This window comes from Cetorhinus maximus, chromosome 6 (assembly GCF_964194155.1).
Source record: "Cetorhinus maximus chromosome 6, sCetMax3.hap1.1, whole genome shotgun sequence".
In the NCBI taxonomy this organism is placed as follows: domain Eukaryota; kingdom Metazoa; phylum Chordata; class Chondrichthyes; order Lamniformes; family Cetorhinidae; genus Cetorhinus; species Cetorhinus maximus.
The window spans coordinates 2,129,125-2,155,549 of NC_135884.1; the positions used below are offsets into that span (position 1 = coordinate 2,129,125).

A 26,425-nucleotide genomic window follows, 5' to 3' on the forward strand; every position below is an offset into this window, starting at 1 on the left:
GAGTCAGCCAGGGGCCCCAGGGGTCACCAATAGGGAGGAGGGTCAGCAGGTGCACATCACAGGGCCATCCAACCAGGTGACTCCGAGAGTGTCCGACTCATCTGAATCCCCTCTTCCTGTGAACCTGGCAGCTCGGGCTCCACAGGACGAGGATGGTGTCACTGCCACACAGCAGGACCCCAAAAGCAGGCCAGGGTCATCCAGAGGATGCCTGCCAAGATCATCACAGACAGGGCGTAGCAGACTGCAGGCTGCCTCCACCTCTGCTGTGGATGCCAGAGGAACACCAAGACATAGTGGCAGGGTTAGAAAGGTTAAGATGTAGTTGCACAGCCTGGGCATGAATGTTAATCACTTGTACATAATGTTCACTATTGTAAATAAACTCCCAAGAATGTCTCCTGGTCTATGGTTCCTCATTATGATGAGCAGAGCTCGTGTCACTCAGATGTGAAACCTTGGTTCCTTCACAAGATAAAGGCAGGTGTCTCAGTCCAGGGCTTCTTCCCTGTGCAGTGCGTAACCTTCAGACCAAAGTGGTGGTCCAGCTTCACACTCACTGGAAACGTTAGTGAGGCCTGCACCTCAACGGTGCTGGTCATTTCTGCCAGAATGCCATGGGCAGGCGTCACAGAGTTTGGTCATTCTCTCTGTCTGCTCTTAGCACCCTTGCGGTGGGGCTGGCCCCCACCGCCCATCTCTTCAGCATCTGTGACGGGTGACACTGTTCCTGAAGGGGTCAGGTGCTGAAGGCTGACAAAGGATCAGCTGCATTTAAAGTTTCATGGCTGCATCTCCACGATATGATCCTGATCAAAGAGCGCAAGTGAGCTGCCCTCAGCCAGACAGGAGTCCAACATTCACAGAGGCTGTGAAGATCTATGGAGTGTCCTCACTGCATATCATCATCATCCTCCTGGAAACTAGCGACTATTAGGGCCTCCTCTGCGTCTCCATGAAATAAGCCTCAACACTGAGGGGATGTGTGCTGCCATCAGCCACACAGGATTCAAACATTCACAGATATAAGCTGAGGTTATCAGGACTGTCCTCACTGAATCTCGTCATCATACTCCCTGAATCTTGTGGCTATGAGGGCCTCCCAAGCGCGCCTGCCTCATCTGGCCAGTGCAATGGCCTCATCACTGTCATCCTCACCTTCGAGGACATCATCACCGCATCAACGACATCCCCTTCAAAGTCCTCCACATCGGAGGAATCGTGCATCTCCTCCTCAGCCAGGTCCTCCCCCTTTGCAGTGTCAGGTTGTGGAGTGCGCAGCAAATGACGATAATGCGCAACACCCTCTGTGGACTGGATTGCAGGGCTCCACTGGACCTGTCGAGACACCGGAACCTCACTTGCAAAATGCCAATCGTTTGCTCCACCAAAGTCCGGGTCGCGGCATGAGCCTTGTTAAACCGTCGCTCTGCTGCCGTCTGAGGCACCGCACGGGTGTCATTAGCCATGTCCTCTGTGGGTAACCCTTGTCCCTGAGGAGCCATCCCTGCAGCCTCTGTGGACCCTGGAAGATGTCAGGGATCTGAGACCTGCTAAGGGTGTAGGAGTCGTGGACACTCCCTGGGAATCCTGCGCAGACCTGCAGGATGTGTTTGATTTGGTCGCACATCAGCTGAACATTCAGCGAGTGGATGCCCTCGCGGTTGATGTAGTTAACCGCTTGTCGCCACGGAGATGTAAACACTACGTGTGTGCAGTCAATGGCACCCTGCACCTGTGGGAAACCTGAGACCTGCGCAAATCCCAGTGCTCTTGCTTCCTGGCTTTCCTGATCCCGGGCGAAATGCACAAAGTTCTGTGCCTTTGCAAAGACGGCAGCCATGGCCTTTAGAATATACTTGTGCGGGATCTCACAAGTCTCCACACACAAGTCACCTGTGGAGCCCTGGAAGGAGCCACTTGCGTAAAAAATGAGCACCATGGTCATTTTCACGGCCACTGGCAGTGGATGCCCTCCATGTCCCCGTGGCACCAAACCCTGCAGTAAGTGGCATATGTGACTGACCAGTTCCCTAGACATGCGCTGTCTTCAGTGACTCTGGTTCTCGGTCATCTGTAGGAATGACAAACACCGTCTATTGACCCTGGGTTTAGCGAAGCACCTACGAGTGACAGCTCTCTGTGGATCTTCAGCTGTGTGTGCAGCAGGCCCTGCTGCACCTTCATCTTGAGGAAGGTGCTCCTCCCTTTGCTAAGCCAGATGCCTCACCTCTCTCTTCTTCTTCTTCTCTACTCCCTGTCAGCCATGAGGCATACTGCTAAATCACCAGTCTCCATGATCCAGCTATTCTCCGCCTGCAGGATCAAAGAGAGAGATGAGTGGGTTAACACATGTGTCCCAAGAACCTCTCCTGGTTAAGTCTGAAGGTCCCTTCAGGAGTATGCAGGAGAGTGCTGGCCACCACTTGGATGGCCAGTGTTTAGTGCGCTTCGTAGCTGTCTGAAACCCCACCCACCTCCACCCCACTCCACTTGACCGATTGGCGGCAGCTTTGGCCACTGGACTACATGCTGTGCTCTCGGCTCAGGCACAGGCATTCTCCTAACCCGCACTGCAAGGCTGCGCTGTTAGCTTGAACCATGACGGATACTGATCCAAACCTGAATAAAGACATTGCGAGGGGCTGTGACCACCTCCACCAGTGACTGCGCCATGGCCCCTTTCACAAGGGGATTCTACAACTTGCCCAGTTGGACAATTGTTCTGCTGCCCCCTAAAATGCACATTAATTTGCAGTCTGCACCCAAGGGATGAAAAGTTCTGGGGCATTTGGTGGCACTTTCATGCTTTTACATTGCTTGAGTGGGCAGAAAAGCTTCAGAGGCCCGACTCCAAGCCTGTCAATGGAGCTGCAGCTGAACAGTCTCAGCTGCAGAAGAATGCTCACTTTTGACAAGTTTTTCCAAGTGTGTGGCCGCTTCACTCACCCACCACCTCCCCACATCCCCACCCCCTCCCCCCCCACACATGCCTGTGTACTTCTTTCAGTCTGTGCTGCTTTGCCCCTGCCTCCCCTCCGGCCTGACCCACACTGGAGCCCTTACCTTGGCACTACACTCAATGCCAGCCGGGAAAAAGTGACTTGCTTGTGACCCCCAGAATGTGCGGCGCCTCCTCCTCGATGTCCTACAAGCGATGCTCGCGAACACTGTGCAAGGTTGTGTGCACTCACCTCCAAGTTCCCCTCAAAGTTCAGCTCACCAGGTGCACGCCTTTTAAAGGCAGTTGTGAAGAGCAGTGTGATGAAGTGTCAACGTGGACGGTAAATTTGACATGGGGGGGATGGTTCCGGTGAGCAGGGCTGATAATGAGATGCTAAGGTATTGAAATTAGGTTCCCGACATGCGGCGGTGGCAAACGCAGCTCGCCATTGACGGATGGAGCGGACAATCGCAAACTGGTCCAACGACAGCGTGAAACCGATTTTTGGCCTTCTCTCCATATTGTTCCCCCCACCGCCCATCATGATGCCAGATGCCAATGGGAGCGGACAATTCTGGCCCACTGGGGATCACTGCTTCCTGGGCATTCCTATACGCTTCGGAGACACACAAAGTGGTTGCAGAGAAATATAGACAGGTTAAGTGCTTGGGTATGAACGTCCTGGATGGAGTATAATGTGGAGAAATGTTAAATTATCCACTTTGGTGGGAAAGATGGAAAAACAAAATTTTTTTTTTAAAAGGTGCAAGACTGAGAAATGTTGGTGTGTCCAGAAGATCTGGGTGTCCTTGCACAGGAATTACAGAAAGTTCCACCAGGCCACTTAGCTCCTGACCTCATTACAGCCTTCGTCCAAACATGGATAAAAGAGCTGAGTTCAAGTGGTGAGGTAAGGGTGACTGCCTTTGACGTCAAGGCAGCATCTGGCTGAGTGTGGCATCAAGGAGCCCGAGCAAAACTGGAGTCAACAGGAATCGGGGGGAAAACTCTCCGCTGCTTGGAGTCATACTCAGCACAAATGAAGATGGTTGTGGTTGTTGGAGGTCAGTCATCTCAGCTCCAGGACATCACTGCAGGAGTTCCACAGGGTAGTGTCCTAGGCCCTATCATCTTCAGCTGCTTCATCAATGACCTTCCCTCTATCATAAAGGGGGGATGTTCGCTGATGACTGCACAATGTTCAGCACCATTCGCGATGCCTCAGGTACTGAGACAGTCCGTGTCCATGTGCAGCATGACCTGGACAATATTCAGGCTTGGGCTGATAAGTGGCAAGTAAATTCACACTACACAAGTGCCAGGCAATGACCATCTCCAACAAGAGAGAATCTCACCATCTCCCCTTGACATTCAATGGCATTACTATCGCTGAATCCCCCACTATCAACATCCTGGGGGTTACTATTGATCAGAAACTGAACTTGACTAGCCATATAAATACTTTGGCTACAAGAGCAGGTCCGAGGCTAGGAATCCTGTGGCGAGTAACTCACCTCCTGACTCCCCAGAGCCTGTCCACCATCTACAAGGCACAAGTCAGGAGTGTGATGGAATACTCTCTACATGCCCAGATGAGTGCAGCTCCAACAACACTCGAGAAGCTCGACACCATCCAGGACAAAGCAGCCCATTTGATTGGCACCACATCCACAAACATTCACTCCCTCCACCACCGATGCACATGGCAGCAGTGTGTACCATCTACAAATGGCACTGCAACAACTTACCAAGGCTCTTTTGACAGCAACTTCCAAACCTGCAGCCTCTACCACCTAGAAGAACAAGGGCAGCAGATCAAGGGAACACCACCACCTGCAAGTTCCCCTCCAAGCCACACACCATCCTGACTTGGAACTATATCACTGTTCTTTCACTGTCACTGGGTCAAAATCTTGGAACTCTGTCCTTACCAGCACTGTGGGTATACTTACACCAAAGGGACTGCAGCGGTTCAAGAAGGCAGCTCACCACCACCTTTTCAATGGCAGTTAGGGGTGGGCAATAAATGCTGGTCCAGCCAGCGATGCCCACATCCCATGAATGAATAAAAAAAACATGCTGGTACAGTACAGAATTAGGAAGGCGAATGGTATGTTTGCCTTTATTATGAGGGGATTGGAATAAACGAATCAGGAAGTTTTGCTACAATTGTACAGGGCTTTGGTGAGGGCACACCTAGAGTACTGTGTACAGTTTTGGTCTTACTTAAGGAAGGATATTCTTGCCTTGAAAGGAGTACAACAAAGGTTCATCTAGACTGATTCTTGGGATAAGAGGGCTGATTCCTGGGATGAGAGGGCTGATTTCCGGGATGAGAGGGCTGATTCCCTGGATGAGAGGGCTGATTCCCTGGATGAGAGGGCTGATTCCCAGGATGAGAGGGCTGATTCCCGGGATGAGAGGGCTGATTCGTGGGATGAGAGGGCTGATTCCCAGGATGAGAGGGCTGATTCCTGGGATGAAGGTTGTCCTATGAGGAGAGAGTGAGTAGAATGAGCTGATATTCTCTGCAATTTAGAAGAATGGCGAGGTGACCTCACTGAAACGTATAAAATTCTTAAGAGTTTTGACAGGGTAGATACTCAAAGGCTGTTTTACCCCCCTGGAGAGTCTAGATCTATGGACCATAGTCTCAGGAAGACAGTCAGCCATTTTTGATTGAGATAAGGAGAAAAATATTCACTCAGATGGTTGAAAATGTTTGAAGTTCTCTACCCCAGAGACTGATAGATGCTCAGTTAATGAATATATTCAGGAATGAGATTGAGGGTTTGATTTGATCCGATTTGATTTGAAACGGGCAACTGTTTCCATTCCCAGCAACATGATTGTGCAGTTGTTTCAACAAATGAAAGAAACACTGAACTTACTCATGCAGTTGACCAGAAAATAGAACAGGAATCTCCCAGGACAGGAATCTCCCAAGACAGGCATCTCCCAAGACTGGCATCTCCCAAGACTGGCATCTCCCAAGACTGGCATCTCCCAGGACAGGAATCTCCCAAGACTGGCATCTCCCAGGACTGGCATCTCCCAAGACTGGCATCTCCCAGGACAGGCATCTCCCAAGACTGGCATCTCCCAAGACTGGCATCTCCCAAGACTGGCATCTCCCAAGACAGGAATCTCCCAGGACAGGAATCTCCCAGGACAGGAATCTCCCAAGACTGGCATCTCCCAGGATCGGCATCTCCAAGGACCGGCATCTCCCAGGACCGGCATCTCTCAGGACCGGCATCTCTCAGGACCGGCATCTCCCAAGACTGGCGTCTCCCAGAAACAATTTGACTGTTCAATTTCTTTCCATTACTGCTTTGTGGAAGCACAATTCTCTCCTGAATCCCAGTCACACCCTCAGCCCTAAAAAGACTTTAATGAGGAATCTTAAATTTGAATGAATTTTCTACTTACTGGTTGTCATATGCTCCTCCCACATCACAGTCACAGGCTCGACAGCCATTGAGATCATGGCTCAGTGCCCAATGCTCACCCTGCACAAGATCAGAACATCATACTCACAGCATCCAACTGAGACAGGCACAAAAGTGTTTATTACACACACAGACAGATAGATACGCACTTAGACATGTTCACACACAAATAGATATACATACACACATATTCAGGGCAGAATTTAATGCAGGCGATGGACGAGGGTCTCACCCACCATCTAAAGAGTCAATGACAGCCCCACCTTTGGGGAATTAAGTGCCTGGCCAGCAGTGGGCCTCCCCAAGTATCAGGGACCCCGGGAGCGGAAATCCCGCCATAGTAGTGCTTTTGGCCAGAGGCCGGCAGCTCATCAATGTCATTAGCGCCACAGGGGAGCAGTGGTAGCTGCTGGCAATGCACCCACCGGAGGCGCAGGATCAGGGAGGGACCTAGGCTACAGATGAGTGAGGGTGGGATGGGGGCCACAGGGAGAGGGGTCACTGGCTAGGGGAGGCAGGGGAGTTAGATTAAAGGATGGGAGGGCTGGATCTCAGCTTCCCCTTCCCAATGCCAGGTCCCTCGATTAAACATGGGTTTGCTTTTCAGGCTTCCCGTGTGGTGACTACCCGCCCACTGCTGGTTGAATCCTTGAGGCCTCTAAGTGGTTCCCATCCGGCGCTCTCTCGCTAAATTAAATGCTACCCCCACCTCCTGACTCACCTTGAGAGAGGGTGTTAAATTCTGCTCTCTTACAAACATGGGCACGCACATTTACTCAATCATCGAGACAAACAGAGAGATAAACACAAACACACACAAGTAATTACACACAAGGACAAACACTCTCAGAAATGGATGCATACACCCATGCTCACTTGCACGTCAGCAAATACATAGGCATTTACACACACTGGTAAACGCTCACTCACACACACAGAATACCTGCCCATATTTTACAAGTTATTATTATTTTTGCTGGTTTATGATTTTCCACAGGATCTGGAGCCAGCTCCTAAATCCCTCAGCAACTGCCATGTAACCATGCTGGCAATGGCTCAGATCCAAATACAAATTAGCAGCAGTGAGTGGAATGGGCTGAGAAACGGAGAGGTATCCCAACAGCTGCTGCCACACCAAACTGAACATCCTGTAACTGGACCACACAGAGCAGGCAGTTCCCAGGTCAAGTCATGGGCTGTGCTGAATTAAGCAAGGTGCTGGAGATTCTACAATTAATCTCAGCTTCTGAAAAAGGGAGAGGGAAAACTCCAGCAAGGCCTGATTACCAAGACTGGAAGGAGTAGTAGGGAGAATATGTATATCAAGAAATAGCAGCTCACCAAAGTCAATTTTGAGTTTTATTTTAAATCACCAATAATTTTTACCCCTTAATCTCTGAGGGCAGTGATTCCTACTTTGGACAGGGTTTATATAGTAATTATAGTTTTGATAAACATAGGACTGTAGCTTTAAGAATAATCCTGTGTTGTAAGATCACATGATCTGTGTAAACCAATGAGTTAGCAGCGCCAGAAGCCTCCAGAGAGTTCTTCTTTAGCCATAGAGTTAGATGCACACGTGTAGCTGCTGCTGCTGTCTTGAAAATAAAGATCAATGTTTCCAACAAGGAAAGTTCCCTGGAAAATCAATTTTAATAGTTTGTCAAGTGCCCCCTCCACCCACTTTCTTGCACAGCCTGCCATCTTTATGTGTGATGTTCGGCTATTTGACTGTGTAGTCATCACAGCCTCATCTCAAGAGTCACACCCGTAAATCAGGACCAGGAACTCTGGTTTGCTTTTTTCACTCCTTACTCTAGGGGGTACTGAGGCCAATTGTAACATGTCAGTTAACATGGCACAGCCCAAAATCGACCAGGGGCCTTCTTGTCTGCGATTAAGTTCACAGATGCTTGGCCTGGCAGGCACTGACATCTGGAAAAGCTTGCACCTTCTATTGTGATGCTACTTGCTGGGGATTATCTCCTGGATTGGAAGGACATGCAGTGGAGGATTGAATACGGTTAAAGGTGGACTCACCAGGCACTGGTTACAACTGCGACCAGTCACAAGCCTCTTACAGAAGCAGTCTCCACTGACAGGGTCACAGGGCAGCCCGTCTCCCACCGTCCCAAGAGGATCACACCAACAAGCTGCAGGAGAAACACATTAAGTCATCATTACCTATGAGCTCATCACTTCATATCTCCACAGCCTTCCATAAGACCATAAGACATAGGAGCAGAAATTAGGCCATTCGGCCCATCGAGTCTGCTCCGCCATTCATTCATGGCTGATATGTTTCTCAACCCCATTCTCCTGCCTTCTCCCTGTAACCTTTGATCCCCATTTCAATCAAGAACCTATCTATCTCCATCTTAAATACACTCAATGACCTGGCCTCCACAGCCTTCTGTGGCAATGAATTCCATAGATTCACCACTGTCTGGCTAAAGAAGTTTCTCCTCATCTCTGTTCTAAAAGGTCTTCCCTTTACTCTGAGGCTGTGCCCTCGGGTCCTAGTCTCTCCTACTAATGGACACATCTTCCCCACGTCCACTCTATCCAGGCCTTTCAGTATTCTGTAAGTTTCAATCAGATCCCCCCTCATCCTTCTAAACTCCATCGAGTATAGACCCAGAGTCCTCAAACGTTCCTCATATGTTAAGCCTTTCATTCCTGGGATCATTCTTGTGAACCTCCTCTGGACCCTCTCCAGGGACAGCACATCCTTCCTGAGATACAGGGCCCAAAATTGCTCACAATATTCTAAATGTGGTCTGACCAGAGCCTTATAAAGCCTCAGCAGCACATCCCTGCTTTTATATTCTAGTCCTCTCGAAATAAATGCCAACATTGCATTTGCCTTCCTAACTACCGATTCAACCTGCAAGTTAACCTTAAGAGAATCCTGGACTAGGACTCCAAAGTCCCTTTGCACTCCAGATTTCTGAATTCTCTCCCCATTTAGAAAATAGTCTATACCTCTATTCTTCCTACCAAAGTGCATGACCTCACACTTCCCCACGTTGTATTCCATCTGCCACATCTTTGCCCATTCTCCTAACCTGTCCAAATCCTTCTGCAGCCTCCCCGCCTCCTCAATACTACCTGTCCCTCCACCTATCTTTGTATCATCTGCAAACTTAGCCAGGATGCCCTCAGTTCCTTCATCTAGATCATTAATGTACAAAGTGAAAAGTTGTGGTCCCAACACTGACCCCTGCGGAACTCCATTAGTCACCGGCCGCCATCCTGAGAAGGACCCCTTATCCCCACTCTCTGGCTCCTGCCAGACAGCCAATCTTCTATCCATGCTAGTACCTTGCCTCTAACACCATGGGCTCTTATCTTACTGAGCAGCCTCCTGTGCGGTACCTTGTCAAAGGCCTTCTGGAAGTCCAAGTAGATAACATCCATTGGCTCTCCTTTGTCTAATCTACTCGTTACCTCCTCAAAGAATTCTAACAGCCTTGTCAGGCGTGACCTCCCCTTGATGAAACCATGCTGACTTTGCCCGATTTTAGCATGCACTTCCAAGTATTCTGAAATCTCATCCTTAATAATGGACTCTCAAATCTTACCAACGACCGAGGTCAGGCTAATCGGCCTGTAATTTCCCGTCTTTTGCCTCACTCCCTTCTTAAACAGGGGGGTTACATTAGCGATTTTCCAGTCCTCTGGGACCCTCCCTGACTCCAGTAATTCCTGAAAGATCGCCACTAATGCCTCCACTATCTCTTCAGCTATCTCCTTCAGAACTCTGGGGTGTAATCCATCTGGTCCAGGTGATTTATCCACCTTCAGACCTTTCAGTTTTCCTAGCACCTTCTCCTTGGTAATGGCCACCATACTCACCTCTGCCCCCCGACTCTCTTGAACTTTAGGGATGTCACTCGTGTCTTCCACTGTGAAGACTGATGCAAAGTACCCTATTCAGTTCCTCCGCCATTTCTTTGTTCCCCACTACTACTTCTCCAGCGGCCCAATGTCCACTTTTGCCTCTCTCTTACCCTTTATATATCTAAAAAAACTCTTGCAATCTTCTTTCATATTACTGGCTAGTTTACCCTCATATTTAATCTTCTCCCTCCTTATTTCTTTTTTAGTTGTCCTCTGTTGGTCTTTATAGGCTTCCCAAACCCCTGGTTTCCAACTGCTCTTCGCCGCATTGTATGCTTTCTCTTTAGCTTTTATGCTGTCCCTGACTTCCTTTGTCAGCCACGGTTGCCTCGTCCTCCCTTTAGTATGCTTTTTCTTCCTAGGGATGAATTTTTGCTGTGTCTCCCAAATTATTCCCAGAAACTCCTGCCACTGCTGTTCCACTGTCCACTTCCCTCTGAGAGCAAGCTGATTAAGAGTCTGACAGACTGCAACATGAACACCATCTTTATCCCAGCTGATAGTGGGGAGAGTTTGTTCTATACGAGGGAGGGGAGCCTGGGAGAAGGATTTAATGGGCTCCGACAACCTATATGCTGAAGTGGTGGGAGAATCACCCTCATCCACCAGATGCTCGTACAGGTAACCCCTGTTTAAAGTGTGTTCTAATAATGCATTTTTGTTTCAGTGCAGTTACTGTGAATGCCCAGTCTTTTTTTAAAACAAACTGCTGCTTCACTTGTCGCCTCCCCCAACCCTCCTGCTCACAGCTTCCCTCTCCCGACCCTTTCTTCCCTCAACAGCTTCCCTCTGCAAGCCCCCTCGCTCCCTCCCACTTCCCTCTCCCGACCCCCTCACTCCTTCCCGCTTCTCTCTTCCAACTCCCTCATTTTCCCAACTGCTTTCCTCTCCCGACCCCCTCGCTCCCTCCCGCCTCCCTCTCCTGAACTCCTCGCTCCCTCCCGTTTCCCTCACCAGGACCCCTCACTTTCTCCCGCTTCCCACTTCCAACCCCCTCGCTTCCCCCAAACGCATCCCTCTCCCAACCCCCTCGCTCCTTCCCGCTTCTCTCTCCAGACCCCCTCAGCCCCTCCTGCTTCTCTCTTCCGGCCTCTTCGCTCCCTCCCGCTTCCGTCACCCGATCTCCTCGCTCCCTCCTGCTTCCCTCTCTCAAACCCCTCATTCTCTCCCAATCCCCCTACCTGACCCCCTCGCTCTCTCCTGCTTCCCTCTCTCAAACCCCATTCTCTCCCAATTCCCCTACCTGACCCCCTTGCTCCCTCCCGCTTCCCTCTCCCGACCCCCTCACTCTCTCCTGCTTCCCTCTCCCAAACCCCTCACTCTCTTCCGCTTCCCTCTCCCGACCCCCTCACTCTCTCCCGCTTCCCTCTCCCAACCCCCTCACTCTCTCCCGCTTCTCTCTCCCGACCCCCTCACTCCTACTTCCCTCTCACTCTCTCCCGCTTCCCTCTCCCAACCCATTTCCCCAACTGCTTCCCTCTCCCCACCCCGGTATTATAAGGGTCTGGCATATATAGGGTTAACGTGGAACTGAGTACAGTACCGCCCACACAGTGATGCAAGAGAACACATGATCTGTACCTAGGGATCAGTGCAGTGTTGGACAGAGCTGTGTGCAGAAGCAAGCATGGAGACAGCTCCTAGCTTGGGCCTTTACTGTACCTATGTATATAGTTTCTAGGAGTTAATAAATACTTATTGTTGTACAATCTAAGACTACGAATATCTTAGTAAGACCTACCAAACTATCCGCCAGCACCTTACAACAATCCCCTCATTCCCTCCTGCTTCTCTTTCTCCTGATTCTCCCACTCTGCTCCCAAACCCTTGCTGCCTCGCTTATAGTGAGGGCTCAGGAGAGGGGCAGCGAGCAGCAAACGATGAGCGGGAAAGAGTGGGAAGCGGTGAGCAGGAGGTTCATACAATGCAAGTGGAGAACAAGAGGTGAGAGGTGGTGGGCTGGAGCTAAGTAGAGAGTTAATAAGTTATTAAGAGTTAGTCAGTTATTAGGAGTTAATAAGTTAGTAAATATGAGTAAATTAGTAAGAGTTGTAAGTTCGTTAAAAGATTTTTAGGCCAGTTAGGTTCAAGGCAGCCATTAGGTTTTTAATCTAAACATTACAGGTCAGGAACATAACCCATCCTTATTACATATATTTTTATGGGAAAGTGATTTTCATTTAGCACATTTTTGTTTAGCACACCGTTTTTTAGGAACACATTGGAGTGCAAAACCAGGGATAGCTGTGGTTGTCAACCCGGAATTCAGATCCCTCAGCCAATGCTGCCATCAAAACATTATCTGGCCATTTGCTCTGTACAAATTGGTTGCCACATTTCCTACATTCTACCAATGATTACATTTCAAAAAATATTTCATTGGTTGTACAGTGCCTTGTGATGTCCTGAGGATGTGAAAGGCACTACAGAAATGCATACTTTCTCATTACAACTCTGCAATGGAATAAGGAAACAGATTATATCAGATTCAATGTCATTGAACAGATCTGAACCATTTCACCCAGGAACAGAATAATGTTTGTTGAAGGGACTCACATTGACAGCCCTGTAGGTTTTCAGCACTGAGCCCAAAGTAGCCAGCTTTACATCTGTCACATCGTGGACCCTCCACATGGTCCTTGCAGCGACACTGCCCAGCAATCATTCCCAGGTTTGGATCATCCCGACTGTCGCAGATTCCACCATTCAGAGAGCCATCAGGATCACAGTCACATGCTGCGAGGCAACGACATCATTAACATTTCTCTCCTCATTCCAAACCAGAACTTCAGTAAGCTTTGAAATACCTTGGCGAAAGCAACATCCCTGCCCGCCCATTCCCGCGAGAAAACCCAGGAAATCCACAACATTTGTGAGAAATAAGACAGGTCAACAGGTCCCGACTGAAAAGACCCCACTCCTGAGCCCAGCACTGATGCCAGATCCCACCTGAAAGGCTAAGCTCACCTCCTCTTACAGATGCTGATCACTCGGCTGTGCATTTTTGATAAATTCTCAGATGTGGCTGTGGCCGGGAAGGTTGATGTTTATTGCCCAGCCTTTGGCTGCCCTGAACAGGTGGCGGTGGGTCTTCCTCTTGAACCACTGACAGTGGTTTTGACACAAACTGAGTATCTTGCTGGGCCACTTTGGAGGGTTATGAGTTAACCACGTTGTGTGAAACTGGAGTCACATACAGGCCCAGAGCGGGTAGGGATGTCAGATTTCCTTCCCTAAAGGAAGGAGAGTGAACCAGTTGGGTTTTTATGACAACAGCTTCACAGTTACTTTTCCTGAGGCCAGCCTTTTGTTCACAGATTTTTTAAACCGATTTCAAATTCTCAAACTGCCCACAATCTCACGTGGTCTAAAAGCATTCTGAACTAAAGCATAATGGTAAATGCCGTGAGGTTGGGAAGTGAATTTAATCCACCTTCCCTCCCACCACCTCTGCCCAACTCCCACTAATAACCTTTTATTTTGCATTTTCAGTTGTTCTCATTTTCATCACAATTATAAATAAAATACATTTAGCCCTGCTCATTCTCAGAGGCCAGAATTAAGGCCAAACTCCTTTAATATTTGTCGATATAATTAAGTACAGGCCTTGGAGAGACCATAAGACATAGGAGCAGAAATTAGGCCATTCGGCCCATCGAGTCTGCTCCGCCATTCAATCATGGCTGATAAGTTTCTCAACCCCATTCTCCGGCCTTCTCCCCGTAACCTTTGATCCCCTTACCAATCAAGAACCTATCTATCTCGGTCTTAAATACACTCAATGACCTGGCCTCCACAGCCTTCTGTGGCAATGAATTCCATAGATTCACCACTCTCTGGCTAATGAAGTTTCTCCTCATCTCTGTTCTAAAAGGTCTTCCCTTTACCCTGAGGCTGTGCCCTCGGGTCCTATTCTCTCTTACTAATGGAAACATCTTCCCCACGTCCACTCTATCCAGGCCTTTCAGTATTCTGTAAGTTTCAATCAGATCCCCCCATATCCTTCTAAACTCCATCGAGTATAGACCTAGAGTCCTCAAACGTTCCTCATATGTTAAGCCTTTCATTCCTGGGATCGTTCTCGTGAACCTCCTCTGGACCTTCTCCAGGGCCAGCACACCCTTCCTGAGATACGGGACCCAAAATTGCTCACAATATTCTAAATGTGGTCTGACCAGAGCCTTATAAAGCCTCAGCAGCACATCCCTGCTTTTACGTTCTAGTCCTCTTGAAATAAACGCCAACATTGCATTTGCCTTCCTAACTACCGATTCAACCTGCAAGTTAACCTTAAGAGAATCCTGGACTAGGACTCCCAAGTCCCTTTGCACTCCAGATTTCTGAATTCTCTCCCCATTTAGAAAATAGTCTATGCCTCTATTCTTCCTACCAAAGTGCATGACCTCACACTTCCCCACGTTGTATTCCATCTGCCACTTCTTTGCCCATTCTCCCAACCTGTCCAAATCCTTCTGCAGCCTCCCCGCCTCCTCAATACTACCTGTCCCTCCACCTATCTTTGTATCATCTGCAAACTTAGGCAGAATGCCCTCAGTTCCTTCATCTAGATCATTAATGTATAAAGTGAAAAATTGTGGTCCCAACACTGACCCCTGCAGAACTCCACTAGTCACCGGCCGCCATCCTGAGAAGGACCCCTTTATCCCCACTCTCTGCCTCCTGCCAGACAGCCAATCTTCTATCCATGCTAGTATCTTGCCTCTAACACCATGGGCTCTTATCTTACTGAGCAGCTTCCTGTGCGGTACCTTGTCAAAGGCCTTCTGGAAGTCCAAGTAGATAACATCCATTGGCTCTCCTTTGTCTAATCTACTCCTTACCTCCTCAAAGAATTCTAACAGATTTGTCAGGCATGACCTCCCCTTGATGAAACCATGTTGACTTTGCCCTATTTTACCGTGCACTTCCAAGTATTCTGAAATCTCATCCTTAATAATGGACTCTAAAATCTTACCAACGACTGAGGTCAGGCTAATCGGCCTGTAATTTCCCATCTTTTGCCTCACTCCCTTCTTAAACAGGGGGGTTACATTAGCAATTTTCCAGTCCTCTGGGACCCTCCCTGACTCCAGTGATTCCTGAAAGATCACCACTAACGCCTTCACTATCTCTTCAGCAATCTCCTTCAGAACTCTGGGGTGTAATCCATCTGGTCCAGGTGATTTATCCACCTTCAGACCTTTCAGTTTTCCTAGCACCTTCTCCTTGGTAATGGCCACCATACTCACCTCTGCCCCCCGACTCTCTTGAACTTTGGAGATGTTACTCGTGCCTTCCACCGTGAAGACTGACGCAAAGTACCTATTCAGTTCCTCCGCCATTTCTTTGTTCCCCACTACTACTTCTCCAGTGTCATTTTCCAGCGGCCCAATGTCCACTTTTGCCTCTCTCTTACCCTTTATATATCTAAAAAAGCTCTTGCAATCTTCTTTGACCTCCCCTTGATGAAACCATGCTGTTGTGAGGAAGATTTGCCTGAATGGTACCACAGATACCATTTTAGTTGCATGGAGAGACTGGAGAAGCTGGGGTTAATCTCCTTGGATCAGAAAAGGTTCACTGGAGATTTAATAGAGGTGTTCAAAATCATGAAGCTATTTTGACAGAGTAGATACAGCTATAGGGATACAGATAGGGAGAAATAGCTTCCAGTGGCAGGAGGGTCAGTAACCAGAGGATACAGATTTATAATCCTTGGCAAAAGGTCAGGAGGGAGATAAGGAGGAATTTTTTTAAGCTGTCTTTTTCTTGTTGTGTTGCTACACGTTGCCTTGCCACTGTTCCATGGAGGCTCAGGCGTTGAAGACCTTCAGATCTTCAGGGCTGCATGGCTCTGGTAATAGAGGGCATTCTAAATATTTCATTATTTGGAATGCCACTCTGCAGTCACAGTCAACAGAATTTGTTTGGCTGTATCCCCACCTCTGCATAGGGGCTTTGCAGTGGCCAACACCAGTTCTTGCTCCTGATGGGAGGGATTTCTCTGGTTCATTAGACAGCTTATTCACCTTTGTGGAAATTTGTTGACCAATCAGCAAGGCAGAAGCTGTGGGAGTTACCATCTAGGAGCTGGACAGTAAGGTGCTGCCCTCAACTTGAATCTCTTTGTTAAAAGCAAAATACTGTGGATGCTGGAAATCTGAAATAAAAACAGAAAATGCTGGAAAAACTCAGCAGGTCTGACAGCATCTGTGGAGAGAGAAACAGAGTTAATGTTTCGAGTCCGTATGAAGGAGAGTCTGAAGAAGCGTCATATGGACTCGAAACATTATCTCTGTTTCTCTCTTCACAGCGGAGCTGCTGAGTTTTTCCAGCATTTTCTGAATCTCTTTGTTGTTAGCTCTTTCTGGAAGAGAAGGAGTCTCACGTCATGGTCCATGTCAGGCTTTGCTTAGCCCATGAATCCTTCTACAACACTATACCCAACTTTTAAGCAGTGAGCTGTATTAATCTGCAATGCATTAGTTTAGACTGCTCCAAGTTCATTGGTCAACAGTAATTTTCATACTATTAGTCAGGGAAGTATGTGAACAAAGGTCCCAAAAGACAGAGGTTATTCCGAACCCTCTGTCCCACCCAATCTCCCACCACTATTCCTTCAACAGTTGCTCAACAATTTTATGGCATCTGCAGCCACTTTTGGCTGATAATTGAGGATGGCTGAATAGTCAATGATGCACTGGATAAAAATTGTTTTTCTTCCTCATAATTGGAAAATTTCACTTGCAGCTGTGAAGATTGGACAAGCCAAGGATGTGCTTCTCATTTACTTACATGTTTCATCAACAGGAAATCAGCCAACTTCACTTTGGATAGGTTTCAACCTTTCCCCAGCAAACTATCACATCCGGCCAGCTGCATTACCTGGTATCTACAACAGGAGCAGAAAATTCCCCTCTCATTCACGGACAGATGCAATCATCTGATGTCTTCTCTCTCTTCTGCCCTCCTGATCACATCCTTCTCAGTTTAGCTGCTACAACGACGTTTAGACTCTTAAATTTTCTTCTCTTGTTCCTCCTAGCTTTCCAATTCTCTGTCCTACTCTTCCCCGTCCTGATATCCTCACTGTGTTGAAATATAGACTCATTCTCGCCATTTCCTCTGCTAACTCATTCTGTGCCAGAACTTCAAAACTGTGGAACTCCTAGTCTCTCCTCTCACAATCTAGAATCTGCAGTTGGGTTTGATGTTATCTAATCATTATTCCTCTCACCTTCTCTCCATCTCCACTGAAACCATTTGGAAAGCTCAATATTTTTGTTCAATCTTAAAGGGTCATGATTTTCCTGGACGGGTGAGTGGGAAGTTGTGTGTGTGTGTGTGTGCGTAACAGTGTGTGTGAGTTGTGTGTGAGAGATTGTGCAACAGTCTGTGTGTGTGAGTTGTGTGTGAGTGTGAGTGTGTGTCAGGGTGTGCGTGTCAGGATTTATGCGTGTCAGTGTGTGTGTGTGAGAGAGAGGGAGTGTCTGTGAGAGGGTGTGTGAGTGAGAGTGTGTGAGTGTGTGCATGTGTGTGCGTGTGCAAATGTGTGTGTGTGCAAATGTGCGTGTGTGTATAAGAGTGAGTGTGTGTGTGAAAGGGAGTGTGTGTGTGAGTGTGCGTGAGAGAGTATGTGTGTGAGAGAGCGTGTCTGTGTGGGAGAGAACATGTGTGTGTGTGTGCGAGAGTGTGTGTGTGTGCGAGAGTGTGTGTGTGTGTTTGTATGAGAGTGTGCGAGAGAATGTGTGTGTGTGTGAGAGAGAGTGTTTGTGAGAGAGAATGTGTGTGTGAGTGTGTGTGTGGGTGGGGAGGGGAGGAGGGAGTGTTAATGCGGGTTTAAACACCCCCCAAAATTGCTCCTCTCCATCTTCCAATAGAACCTGCCTTTGATCACTTAATCAGAAACAGGGCTCTGAAGAAGGGTCATACGGACTTGAAACGTTAACTCTGTTTCTGTCTCCACAGATGCTGTTAGACCTGCTGAGTTTTTACAGCATTTTCTGTTCTTGTTTCAGATTTCCAGCAGTCGCAATATTTTGCTTTCTGCTTTTATTTTTGCTTTGATCACTTAATGTTCTTCCAGAGCTGCTTGGTGCTCTAACTTGATAATTACAACTTGGTTAGTTTGATTTAGGCTTGTAAATGTTCACTGGAAGATTACAGTGAATCAGAGTGGTCAACTAAAGGTGCAGAACCAGAAATTCAACTTCATATTTTACAGTTTTTTCCTCAGTGAGACCTTTCATTCTTTTCATTTACTTTGTTTGAATCATTAGATTTACAGAAGTAAGAAGTTTCTGTTTGGACCTTGTTCAGAAATTCCTATTTGAAAATTGAGCCAGTTGAAGCAGTTTCTTTTAGTCAGGGAAACACCACCCACCTCCAAAAATACCCCGCAGGCGCCACTGCCATTTTCATGGGAGTTTCTCTTGCTTCACCCCACACCACTGGTTGGGGTTTTAACCCAGCCTGACAGAGAGAGTGGGACAAGCAGAGAGGCTGAGTTTAAAATCTGATTTAAGAACATTCAGCACCATAAACTCCTCCCACCCAATTCAGCCTAATTTTAACAGGTGATTGTTTGGCTTTGGGACAGAAAAGTGGGAGGGGAATCGGTGGGGAGGGCTGATTACAATGGCAAGATCACAATCCAACAATATTATTTGGACCCACAAACAATTTTAACTGTTGGGTGACAATGGTCCCCCCAGTCTCTCCAGCGGCAAACAAGAAGAGGCTGGAAGAGGCCCAGGTAAGTCTTGTTTCATTTTAATCGTTGATGGGATGAGTGTCGCATTGCCCATCCCTAATTGCCCTTGAGAGGTGGTGGTGAGCCGCCTTCTTGAAACACTGCAGAGCATGTGGAGTAGTACACCCATGCTGCTGTTAGGAAGGGAGTTCCAGGATTTTGACCCAGCAACAGCTAAGGAATAACGATATATTTCCAAGTCAGCATGGTGAGTGGCTTGGAGGGGAACTTCCAGGTGGTGGTGTTCCCATGTGTCTGCTGCCCTTGTCCTTCTGCGTGGTAGATGCATGTTTGCAAGGTGCCGTCAAAGGAGCCTTGGTGAGTTACTATTCAATGGCATTACCATCGCTGAATCCCCCACTATCAACATCCTGGGGGGATTACCATTATCCAGAAACTGAACTGGACTAGCCATAGAAATACTGTGACTACAAGAGCAGGTCAAGGTTGGGAATTCTGCAGCGAGTGACTCACCTCCTTACTCACAAAAGCCATCTTGTAGATGGTACACACTGTTGCCACTGTGCGTCGGTGGTGGAGGGAGTGAATGTTTGTGGATGTGGTGCCAATCAAGCGGGCTGCTTTGTCCTGGATGGTGTGAAGCCTCTTGAGTGTTGTTGGAGCTGCACTCATCCAGGCAAGTGGAGAGTATTCCATCACACTCCTGACTTGTGCCTTGTAGATGGCGGACAGACTTTGGGGAGTCAGGAGGTGAGTTACTCATCGCAGGATTCCCAGCTTCTGACCTGCTCTTGTAGTCACAGTATTTATATGGCTAGTCCAGTTCAGTTTCTGATTAATGGTAACCCCCAGGATATTGAGAGTGGGGGATTCAGTGATGGTAATGCCATTGAGTGTCATGGGGAGATGGTAAGATTCTCTCTTGTTGGAGATGGTCATTGCCTGACACTTGTGTGACATGAATGTTACTTGCCACTTATGAGCCCAAGCCTGGATATTGTCCAGGTCTTGCTGCATTTGGACTTGGACTGCTTCAGTATCTGAGGAGTCGCGAAGGGTGAACATTGTGCAATCATCAGCGAATATCCCCACTTTTGACCTTATATTGGGGGGAAGGTCATTGATGTAGTAGCTGAAGATGGTTGGGCCGAGGACACTACCCTGAGGAATTCCTGTAGTGATGTCTTGGAGCTGAGATGACTGACTTCCAACAACCACAACCATCTTCCTTTGTGCTAGGTATGACTCCAACCGGTGGAGAGTTTTCCCCTAATTCCCATTGTTGGGGTAGGAGGAGTCCATTCTACCCCTCTGCCTCTGTCCTCACTTGCTTGCTGGAGACTGTTCCATGGCTTCCACCTGCCTATAACCGCATCATTTCCTGCTGTCATTCATTGGCCTCCCTACCTTCCCTGCTAGGTTTGGACTTGCAGCAGTGACTTTGAGGCCTGATTGTTAAAATAAAAACAGCTGGATAGATCACTGTTCACTTGGACCCTTGGATGCACAATATTCCTCCCCGCTCGGTTAAAACCAGGACTTTTGTGAGATCTCTGTGACATGGTTCCCTCTCCTCACTGATGCAGTTTGTCCACTTTTAAGCCCCTTCAATACTCACGAACACAGACTCTGGGGTCCCGAATGTCTCTGGAAGGGTCCTGGTAATAAAAGGGTTTGCACATCTCGCAGTTCCTGCCCATCGTGTTGTGGTGACAATCATCGCACACACCTCCACTCACGTTTCCTGTGGCTAAGTACACTGCCATGTCGAAGTGACACCTCCCAGAGTGATTGTTACAATTGCAACCTGTAAACAAAGAAAGCTCATTAAAGATTAGGAAATCCCAGCCTGGATCTATATCGCAGCTCATCACATCCCTCAGGAACCAGAAAAGCTCCTCATAGGCCCTGAATTCATTTGAGGTCTGTGTACTTTGTTAAAAATCAGCTAATCTTTATTTATAACAGACTTTAATCATCAGCTAAGTAGTAAGAGGACATTTCCACTATGGCACAACCTTAATAACATAACAGTGTTCCTGATTTTAACTCTCTCCCGCCTCCTACCACCCCCATGTCTGGCAAAAAAAAGGTGGGGACAGGGGTCAGTTATAATGGAGTGGGGGTCAGCGGGAGTGTCAACCTTGCATTTGTTACATTCTCAACTGCTCACATCAAGTAACTCATGACATGTTGGTGAATGTTGGAGACTATGTTAGAAAGGGTTAGTCAGGGATATTGCAGCAAACATGACAGATTCTCTGAAGTGGCTTGTCAGTGTTATATAACTGTGCAGTTGTTTTAATTATGTGAAGTGCTACCTTTTCATCTCAAGAAAGATAACAATGCAGTTTATCAACTTTTAAAACCATAACCTTTGGAAATGGCTCACCTGTGTCTGGGATATTGGAATGTTGCCTGTGTGGGAATGAATGGGGTAGTGAGCATATGGGTGTGTGGGAAATGCTGAAGTTTCTTGTAGGATCTGCAGGAATCTGAATAGCCTTTAGAAAAGGAAAGAATATGTTTTGGTGTGAGGTAGCTGATGCAAGAAAATCAGCAACAAAGAAACACCAGCTGCTTAGGCACCTGCAATAAAGTAGATAAGGAAATTGCAAAATAAAAGACCTGACATATGGAGCAGCTTAGAGGGACAGACTCTATACGTAGACGGAGATACGGAGGGAGTTCAGGGGCAAAGCCGTCATTGCTCCCCCAGTCAGGTCCCAGGATAAAATAACAGATCAGCTTCAATAAGATCACTGGAACCTGACCTACATATTAAAAGGTTAATACATATTAACCCAACAGGTTAGGGCAGGAAAGAAACAGGTTGAGAAAGAATCAACCTGAGGTCCTATAGCATATTTCACCACTTCAGCTCATCCCAAAGCATTTACAGCCAATGAAATACCTTTTGAAATGTAGCCACTGTTCCAATCTAGGAAACTGGACAGCCAATTTGTGCACAGTAAGCTCCCACAAATAGAAATGTGAAAAAGATAGGATAATCAACTTTAATGATGCTGGTTATGAACATAAGAACAAGGAGCAGGAGTAGGCCATTCGGCCCCTCGAGCCTGCTCCGCCATTAATAAGATCATGGCTGGTCTGATAGTAACCTGGAATCTGCATCCCACCCACCCTGATAACCTATCATCCCCTTGCTTACCAAGAATCTATCCACCTCTGCCTTAAAAATATTTAAAGACTCTGCTTCCACCACCTTTCCAGGAAGAGTTCCAAAGACTCACAACTCTCTGAGTGAAAAAATTTTGCTTCATCTCTGTTTTAAATGGGCGACCCCTTTATTTTTAAAGAGTGACCCCTAATTCTAGATTCTCCCCCAAGAGGAAACATCCTCTCCACATCCACCCTGTCAAGTCCCCTCAGGATCTTAAATGTTTCAATCAAGTAGCTTCTTACTCTTCTAAACTCCAGTGGATACAAGCCTAGTCTGTCCAACCTTTCCTCATAAGACAACCTGTCCATTCCTGGTATTAGTCTGGTAAACCTTCTCTGAACTGCTTCCAATGCATTTACATCCTTCCTTAAATAAGGTGACCAATATTGTACACAGTACTTCAGATGTGGTCTCACCAGTGCTCTATATAACTGAAGCATAACCTCCCTACTTTTGTATTCAATTCTCTTTGCAAGAAATGATAACATTCTATTAGTTTTCCTAATTTCTTGCTGTACCTGCATACTAGCCTCTTGTGATTCATGGACTAGGACACCCAGATCCCTCTGAATCTCAGAGCTCTGCAATCTCTCACCATTTAGATAATATTCTTCCTGCCAAAATGAACAATTTCACATCTTCCCACATTGTGTTCCATTTGAGGGACAAATATTGGTCAGGACATCAGGGAGAATACACCTGCTCTTCTTTGAAATAATGGCCATGGGATCTTTCATATGCATGTCAGAGGACAGGGTCTTGGTTTAACATCTCATCTTAAAGATAGCACTTCAGACAATGCAGCACTCCCTCAGTACTGCACTGGGACTGTCAACCTGGGATAATGGGGATCAAGTCTCTGGAGTGGGGCTTGAATTCATGGCCTTCTGGTTCACGTCAGAGAGGGAGAGAAAGCAATCAACTGAAACATAGCTGATATCTTAGAAGGGGAAGTCAAGCGGAAAAAAGTGAGTGACCATCCACGGGGGGATGGGGAAAGACAGATCAGGCGGATAGAGTACAGGACAGACCAAGCTTGTGAGGGTGTACAATTCTGAGCACCTATGACAATCATTCAGAGAGAAAATCAGAAGCAAGGCCACATCAAAGTGAAGCAAGTTGTTAACCCAAGAAGAAAGAGAAAACGCAGTGTGACTGGAGATTCATGAGGAGTAGTTAGTCACTTCTGTAAGTGTCCAAAGGAGGTGTAGCCTTCTAAGTGTGAAGGCAACAGAACAACTGCAGAATATCTTAGAGACAGAAATCATCTTCCATGTCAGAATTGGATTCTCTAAAGAGGGCTCTAGGACTAGGGTGTAGAATGAAGGGCTCGTGCACAGTCAGATCAGAGTATTAAATAATAGCTAGCATTATGTGTTGGAAGGAAGGGTAAAATGGAGGCGATTAGCAAAAGTAAATGTGGATCTTTATAGGTGGAGACAGGAGAAATTAAGATGAGAATAAGGAAATGCTGGAGACAATGCTGCATCTACCTTCACAGGGGAAGACACAAAAACCATTCCAGAGAACGTGGGAAACCAAGGGTCCAGATGAAACATGGAATTTAAGGATATTATTATTAATAATAATAAAGAAATATTACTGGAAAAGTTAACAATTCTTAAAGTTGACAAATCCATGGATCTTAGGTTTCAAAATATGTAGCTACAGAGATGCATTGGTTTTGATCTTCCAGAATCCCCTAGATTCTGGAACAGTCCCCATGGATTGGAAGAGAGCAAACATGATAGCCCGAATTTTTGTGGAGTAGTGGGGATTCAGTGAACCTTCCAAAATGGTGGGTAGGACCTATATTTCTGCCCCATTGCAGCGGTTCAAGAAGGCAGCTCACCATCACCTTCTCAAGGGCAATTCGGGATGGGCAATAAATGCTGGCCCAGCCAGTGATGCTCACATCCCATAAATTATTTTTTTTAAATTTCCAACAGATTCCATTTTTGCTGGTAGGGGAAAGGGGATGGGGCATGACTCACATATGAAGGAAACCCAAACTCAGCAGTGCCATTTGAATTCAGTGCTGAGTTCAAAAGACCGATTATCGTTGTAGCAAGGGCCTTAACCCATAGTGTGGGAGTTATGAATTTTTAGAGAAGACTTAAATGCTCTTGAAGGGCAAATAAGGTCTGTAGAACTGTCAAGCTGTGAAGATAGTTAAAGCCCCAGCCCTTTAAAAATAAAAAAAAACAACCAGCGTCAATGAGGGGTAAGAAAAAACCCTATTTTGGCAGTTACCATAGGTGTTGTTGACATGGCCTTAAGGGCTCTTTATGAACGCTTGGCTGCTTTCCACAACTTATCTCAGCAGGGGCTGGGGGGAGGGCTCTAAGTTCACAGTTTGATTGGCAGTTTACAGTTGTAATTAAAGGATTTGCTGTCTTTGATGCAGGGTAATGAATGGGACTTTGTTTGTTTTGATAAGGGATGAGGTACTTGAGGAGATGTAAAATTTGAATTAGCTTTCATGAATGGAAGTGTTTTTTTTATTATAGTGAAGGCTGTAATAGATATTTAGATCTTTATTTTATTTCATCTCAACACGGTTCCTGAGATGCTGTATGAATTGGCATGGAGGGTGTAAGAGCCAAGGGTGGTGGGTGGGTTGGCATTAGCTCGAAAGTGTTCAGAAACAAGCATTGAAACTAATCCTAGGTGATGCATACCAAAGCTACTCTGACATAATCAAACGACTGAATACGTGTTTCCTGCTGAAAGGTGGAAAAAGCTCTGTCTGACTTTGCTGGAAAATTCATGAAACCCACCTCCCCATTGCCACTATCTCATACCACAATCACACAAAATTAGATGTGCAATGGAATTAAGGAGAAAAGACACCATTCTGCAAATAAGATATGGAACGAATAGACTACAAGACAACCCAATCCCCTACTTTACAAAACTCATAAATGGTATGTAAATGATTGAGAATTTAAAGAATTCAACCTGGTCTATGGAGTTTAATACAAAATGCAGTAGGCCTTTCATTTTTATTCTGTAAACTAAGGAGACCTGCATTTTGCAATGTATTGTAATTACTTAAGATACTGAAATGTTCATAATTTTGCAATCCTTTTATTATTTTATATTTTATTTTTATTTTAATGATTGTCTATAACTGTGTTATGAATTATGATTACTTGTTTTATTTGTATCATCATCACAATTCAGCTCCTGCCACTATGATGATTTATTTTAAATAAATTGTCTAGTAAACTGGCAGGAAGGGTAAGAGAGGCCATTAGGGATGAGTGGGGCATGAGTTGGCATGGAAGGGGCATGGGGAGTGGGTGGGTAGTTAGGGGTGTGAGGGATGGGGCCTAGAGGGCTGGGACTAGAGGCCTAGAAACGCTAGGGTAAAGTCCCAGAGAATCAAGGCAGGCCTTTTAACCAGCCTGCCTCAGCACTCAGCAGACCCTGTGGCTGCCTCCGGTCTCTGTCCAGGGGTGTCAGGCCCAACTCTATTCCGCACCCCACCACACCCCCAACAACAAAGATCCTGCCATTCGGGGGAGTTTCTCCTGAGGCGGGTGCGGTGAGCAGGGAAACTTCCCGACTCACACCAACCACCTCAGAAGCATAATTCCAGGCCAACATCATTGTAGGGAAATGCTATAATCTATTATTAGAAACATAGTGACAAAGTACTTACTGAATCATAATATAATTAGACAGAGTCAACATGGATTTATGAAAGGGAAATCAATTTGAAAAATCTGTTACAGACGTGTATTTGGATTCTCAAAAACAATTCAAGAAGGTGCCACACTAGTGATTATTAAACAATATTAGGATTTCTAGAATTGGGGGTAATATATTAGCATAAATTGAGGGAGGATAACAGACGGAAAACAGAGAGCAGGAATCATTGGGCCATTTTCGGTTGGCAGGCTGTAACTAGTGTGATACCGCAAAGGTCAGTGCTTAGGCCCCAGCTATTTACAATCTATATCAATGAGGGGACAAGTGTAATGTATCTGAGTTTGCTGCCAATATAGTTAGCTGGGGAAGTAAGTTGTGATGAGGCTGCAGAGGGACATAGGCAAGGTGGATAAATTGACAAGAAAGTGGCAGATGGAATATAATGTGATGAAGTGTGAAAGGCCGATCTTCCATGGTGATGGCAATCACCGTCAGATTGCCGCTTCTCCCCTATTTTCCCATCTTAGCCTGGAGCTCCACATTTCTCGCCCAGACTTCCAATCTAGGCCTGC

The 26,425-nt window shown here is 46.8% G+C and overlaps 1 protein-coding gene across 2 annotated transcripts in view; it reads right to left on the reverse strand.

Annotated features, from left to right (window-relative positions):
* lamb2 (laminin, beta 2 (laminin S)) overlaps positions 1-26,425 on the reverse strand; it is a 193,053-nt gene that overhangs the window by 89,619 nt on the left and 77,009 nt on the right. For both annotated transcript variants that reach the window (XM_078543047.1, XM_078543046.1), the window contains exons 9-12: positions 20,631-20,819; positions 12,856-13,035; positions 8,437-8,549; positions 6,377-6,456 (exon numbers count right to left, since the gene is read on the reverse strand). In XM_078543047.1, coding sequence (XP_078399173.1) covers positions 6,377-6,456; positions 8,437-8,549; positions 12,856-13,035; positions 20,631-20,819 — 562 coding nt within the window. The remainder of the gene's footprint in view (positions 1-6,376; positions 6,457-8,436; positions 8,550-12,855; positions 13,036-20,630; positions 20,820-26,425) is intronic.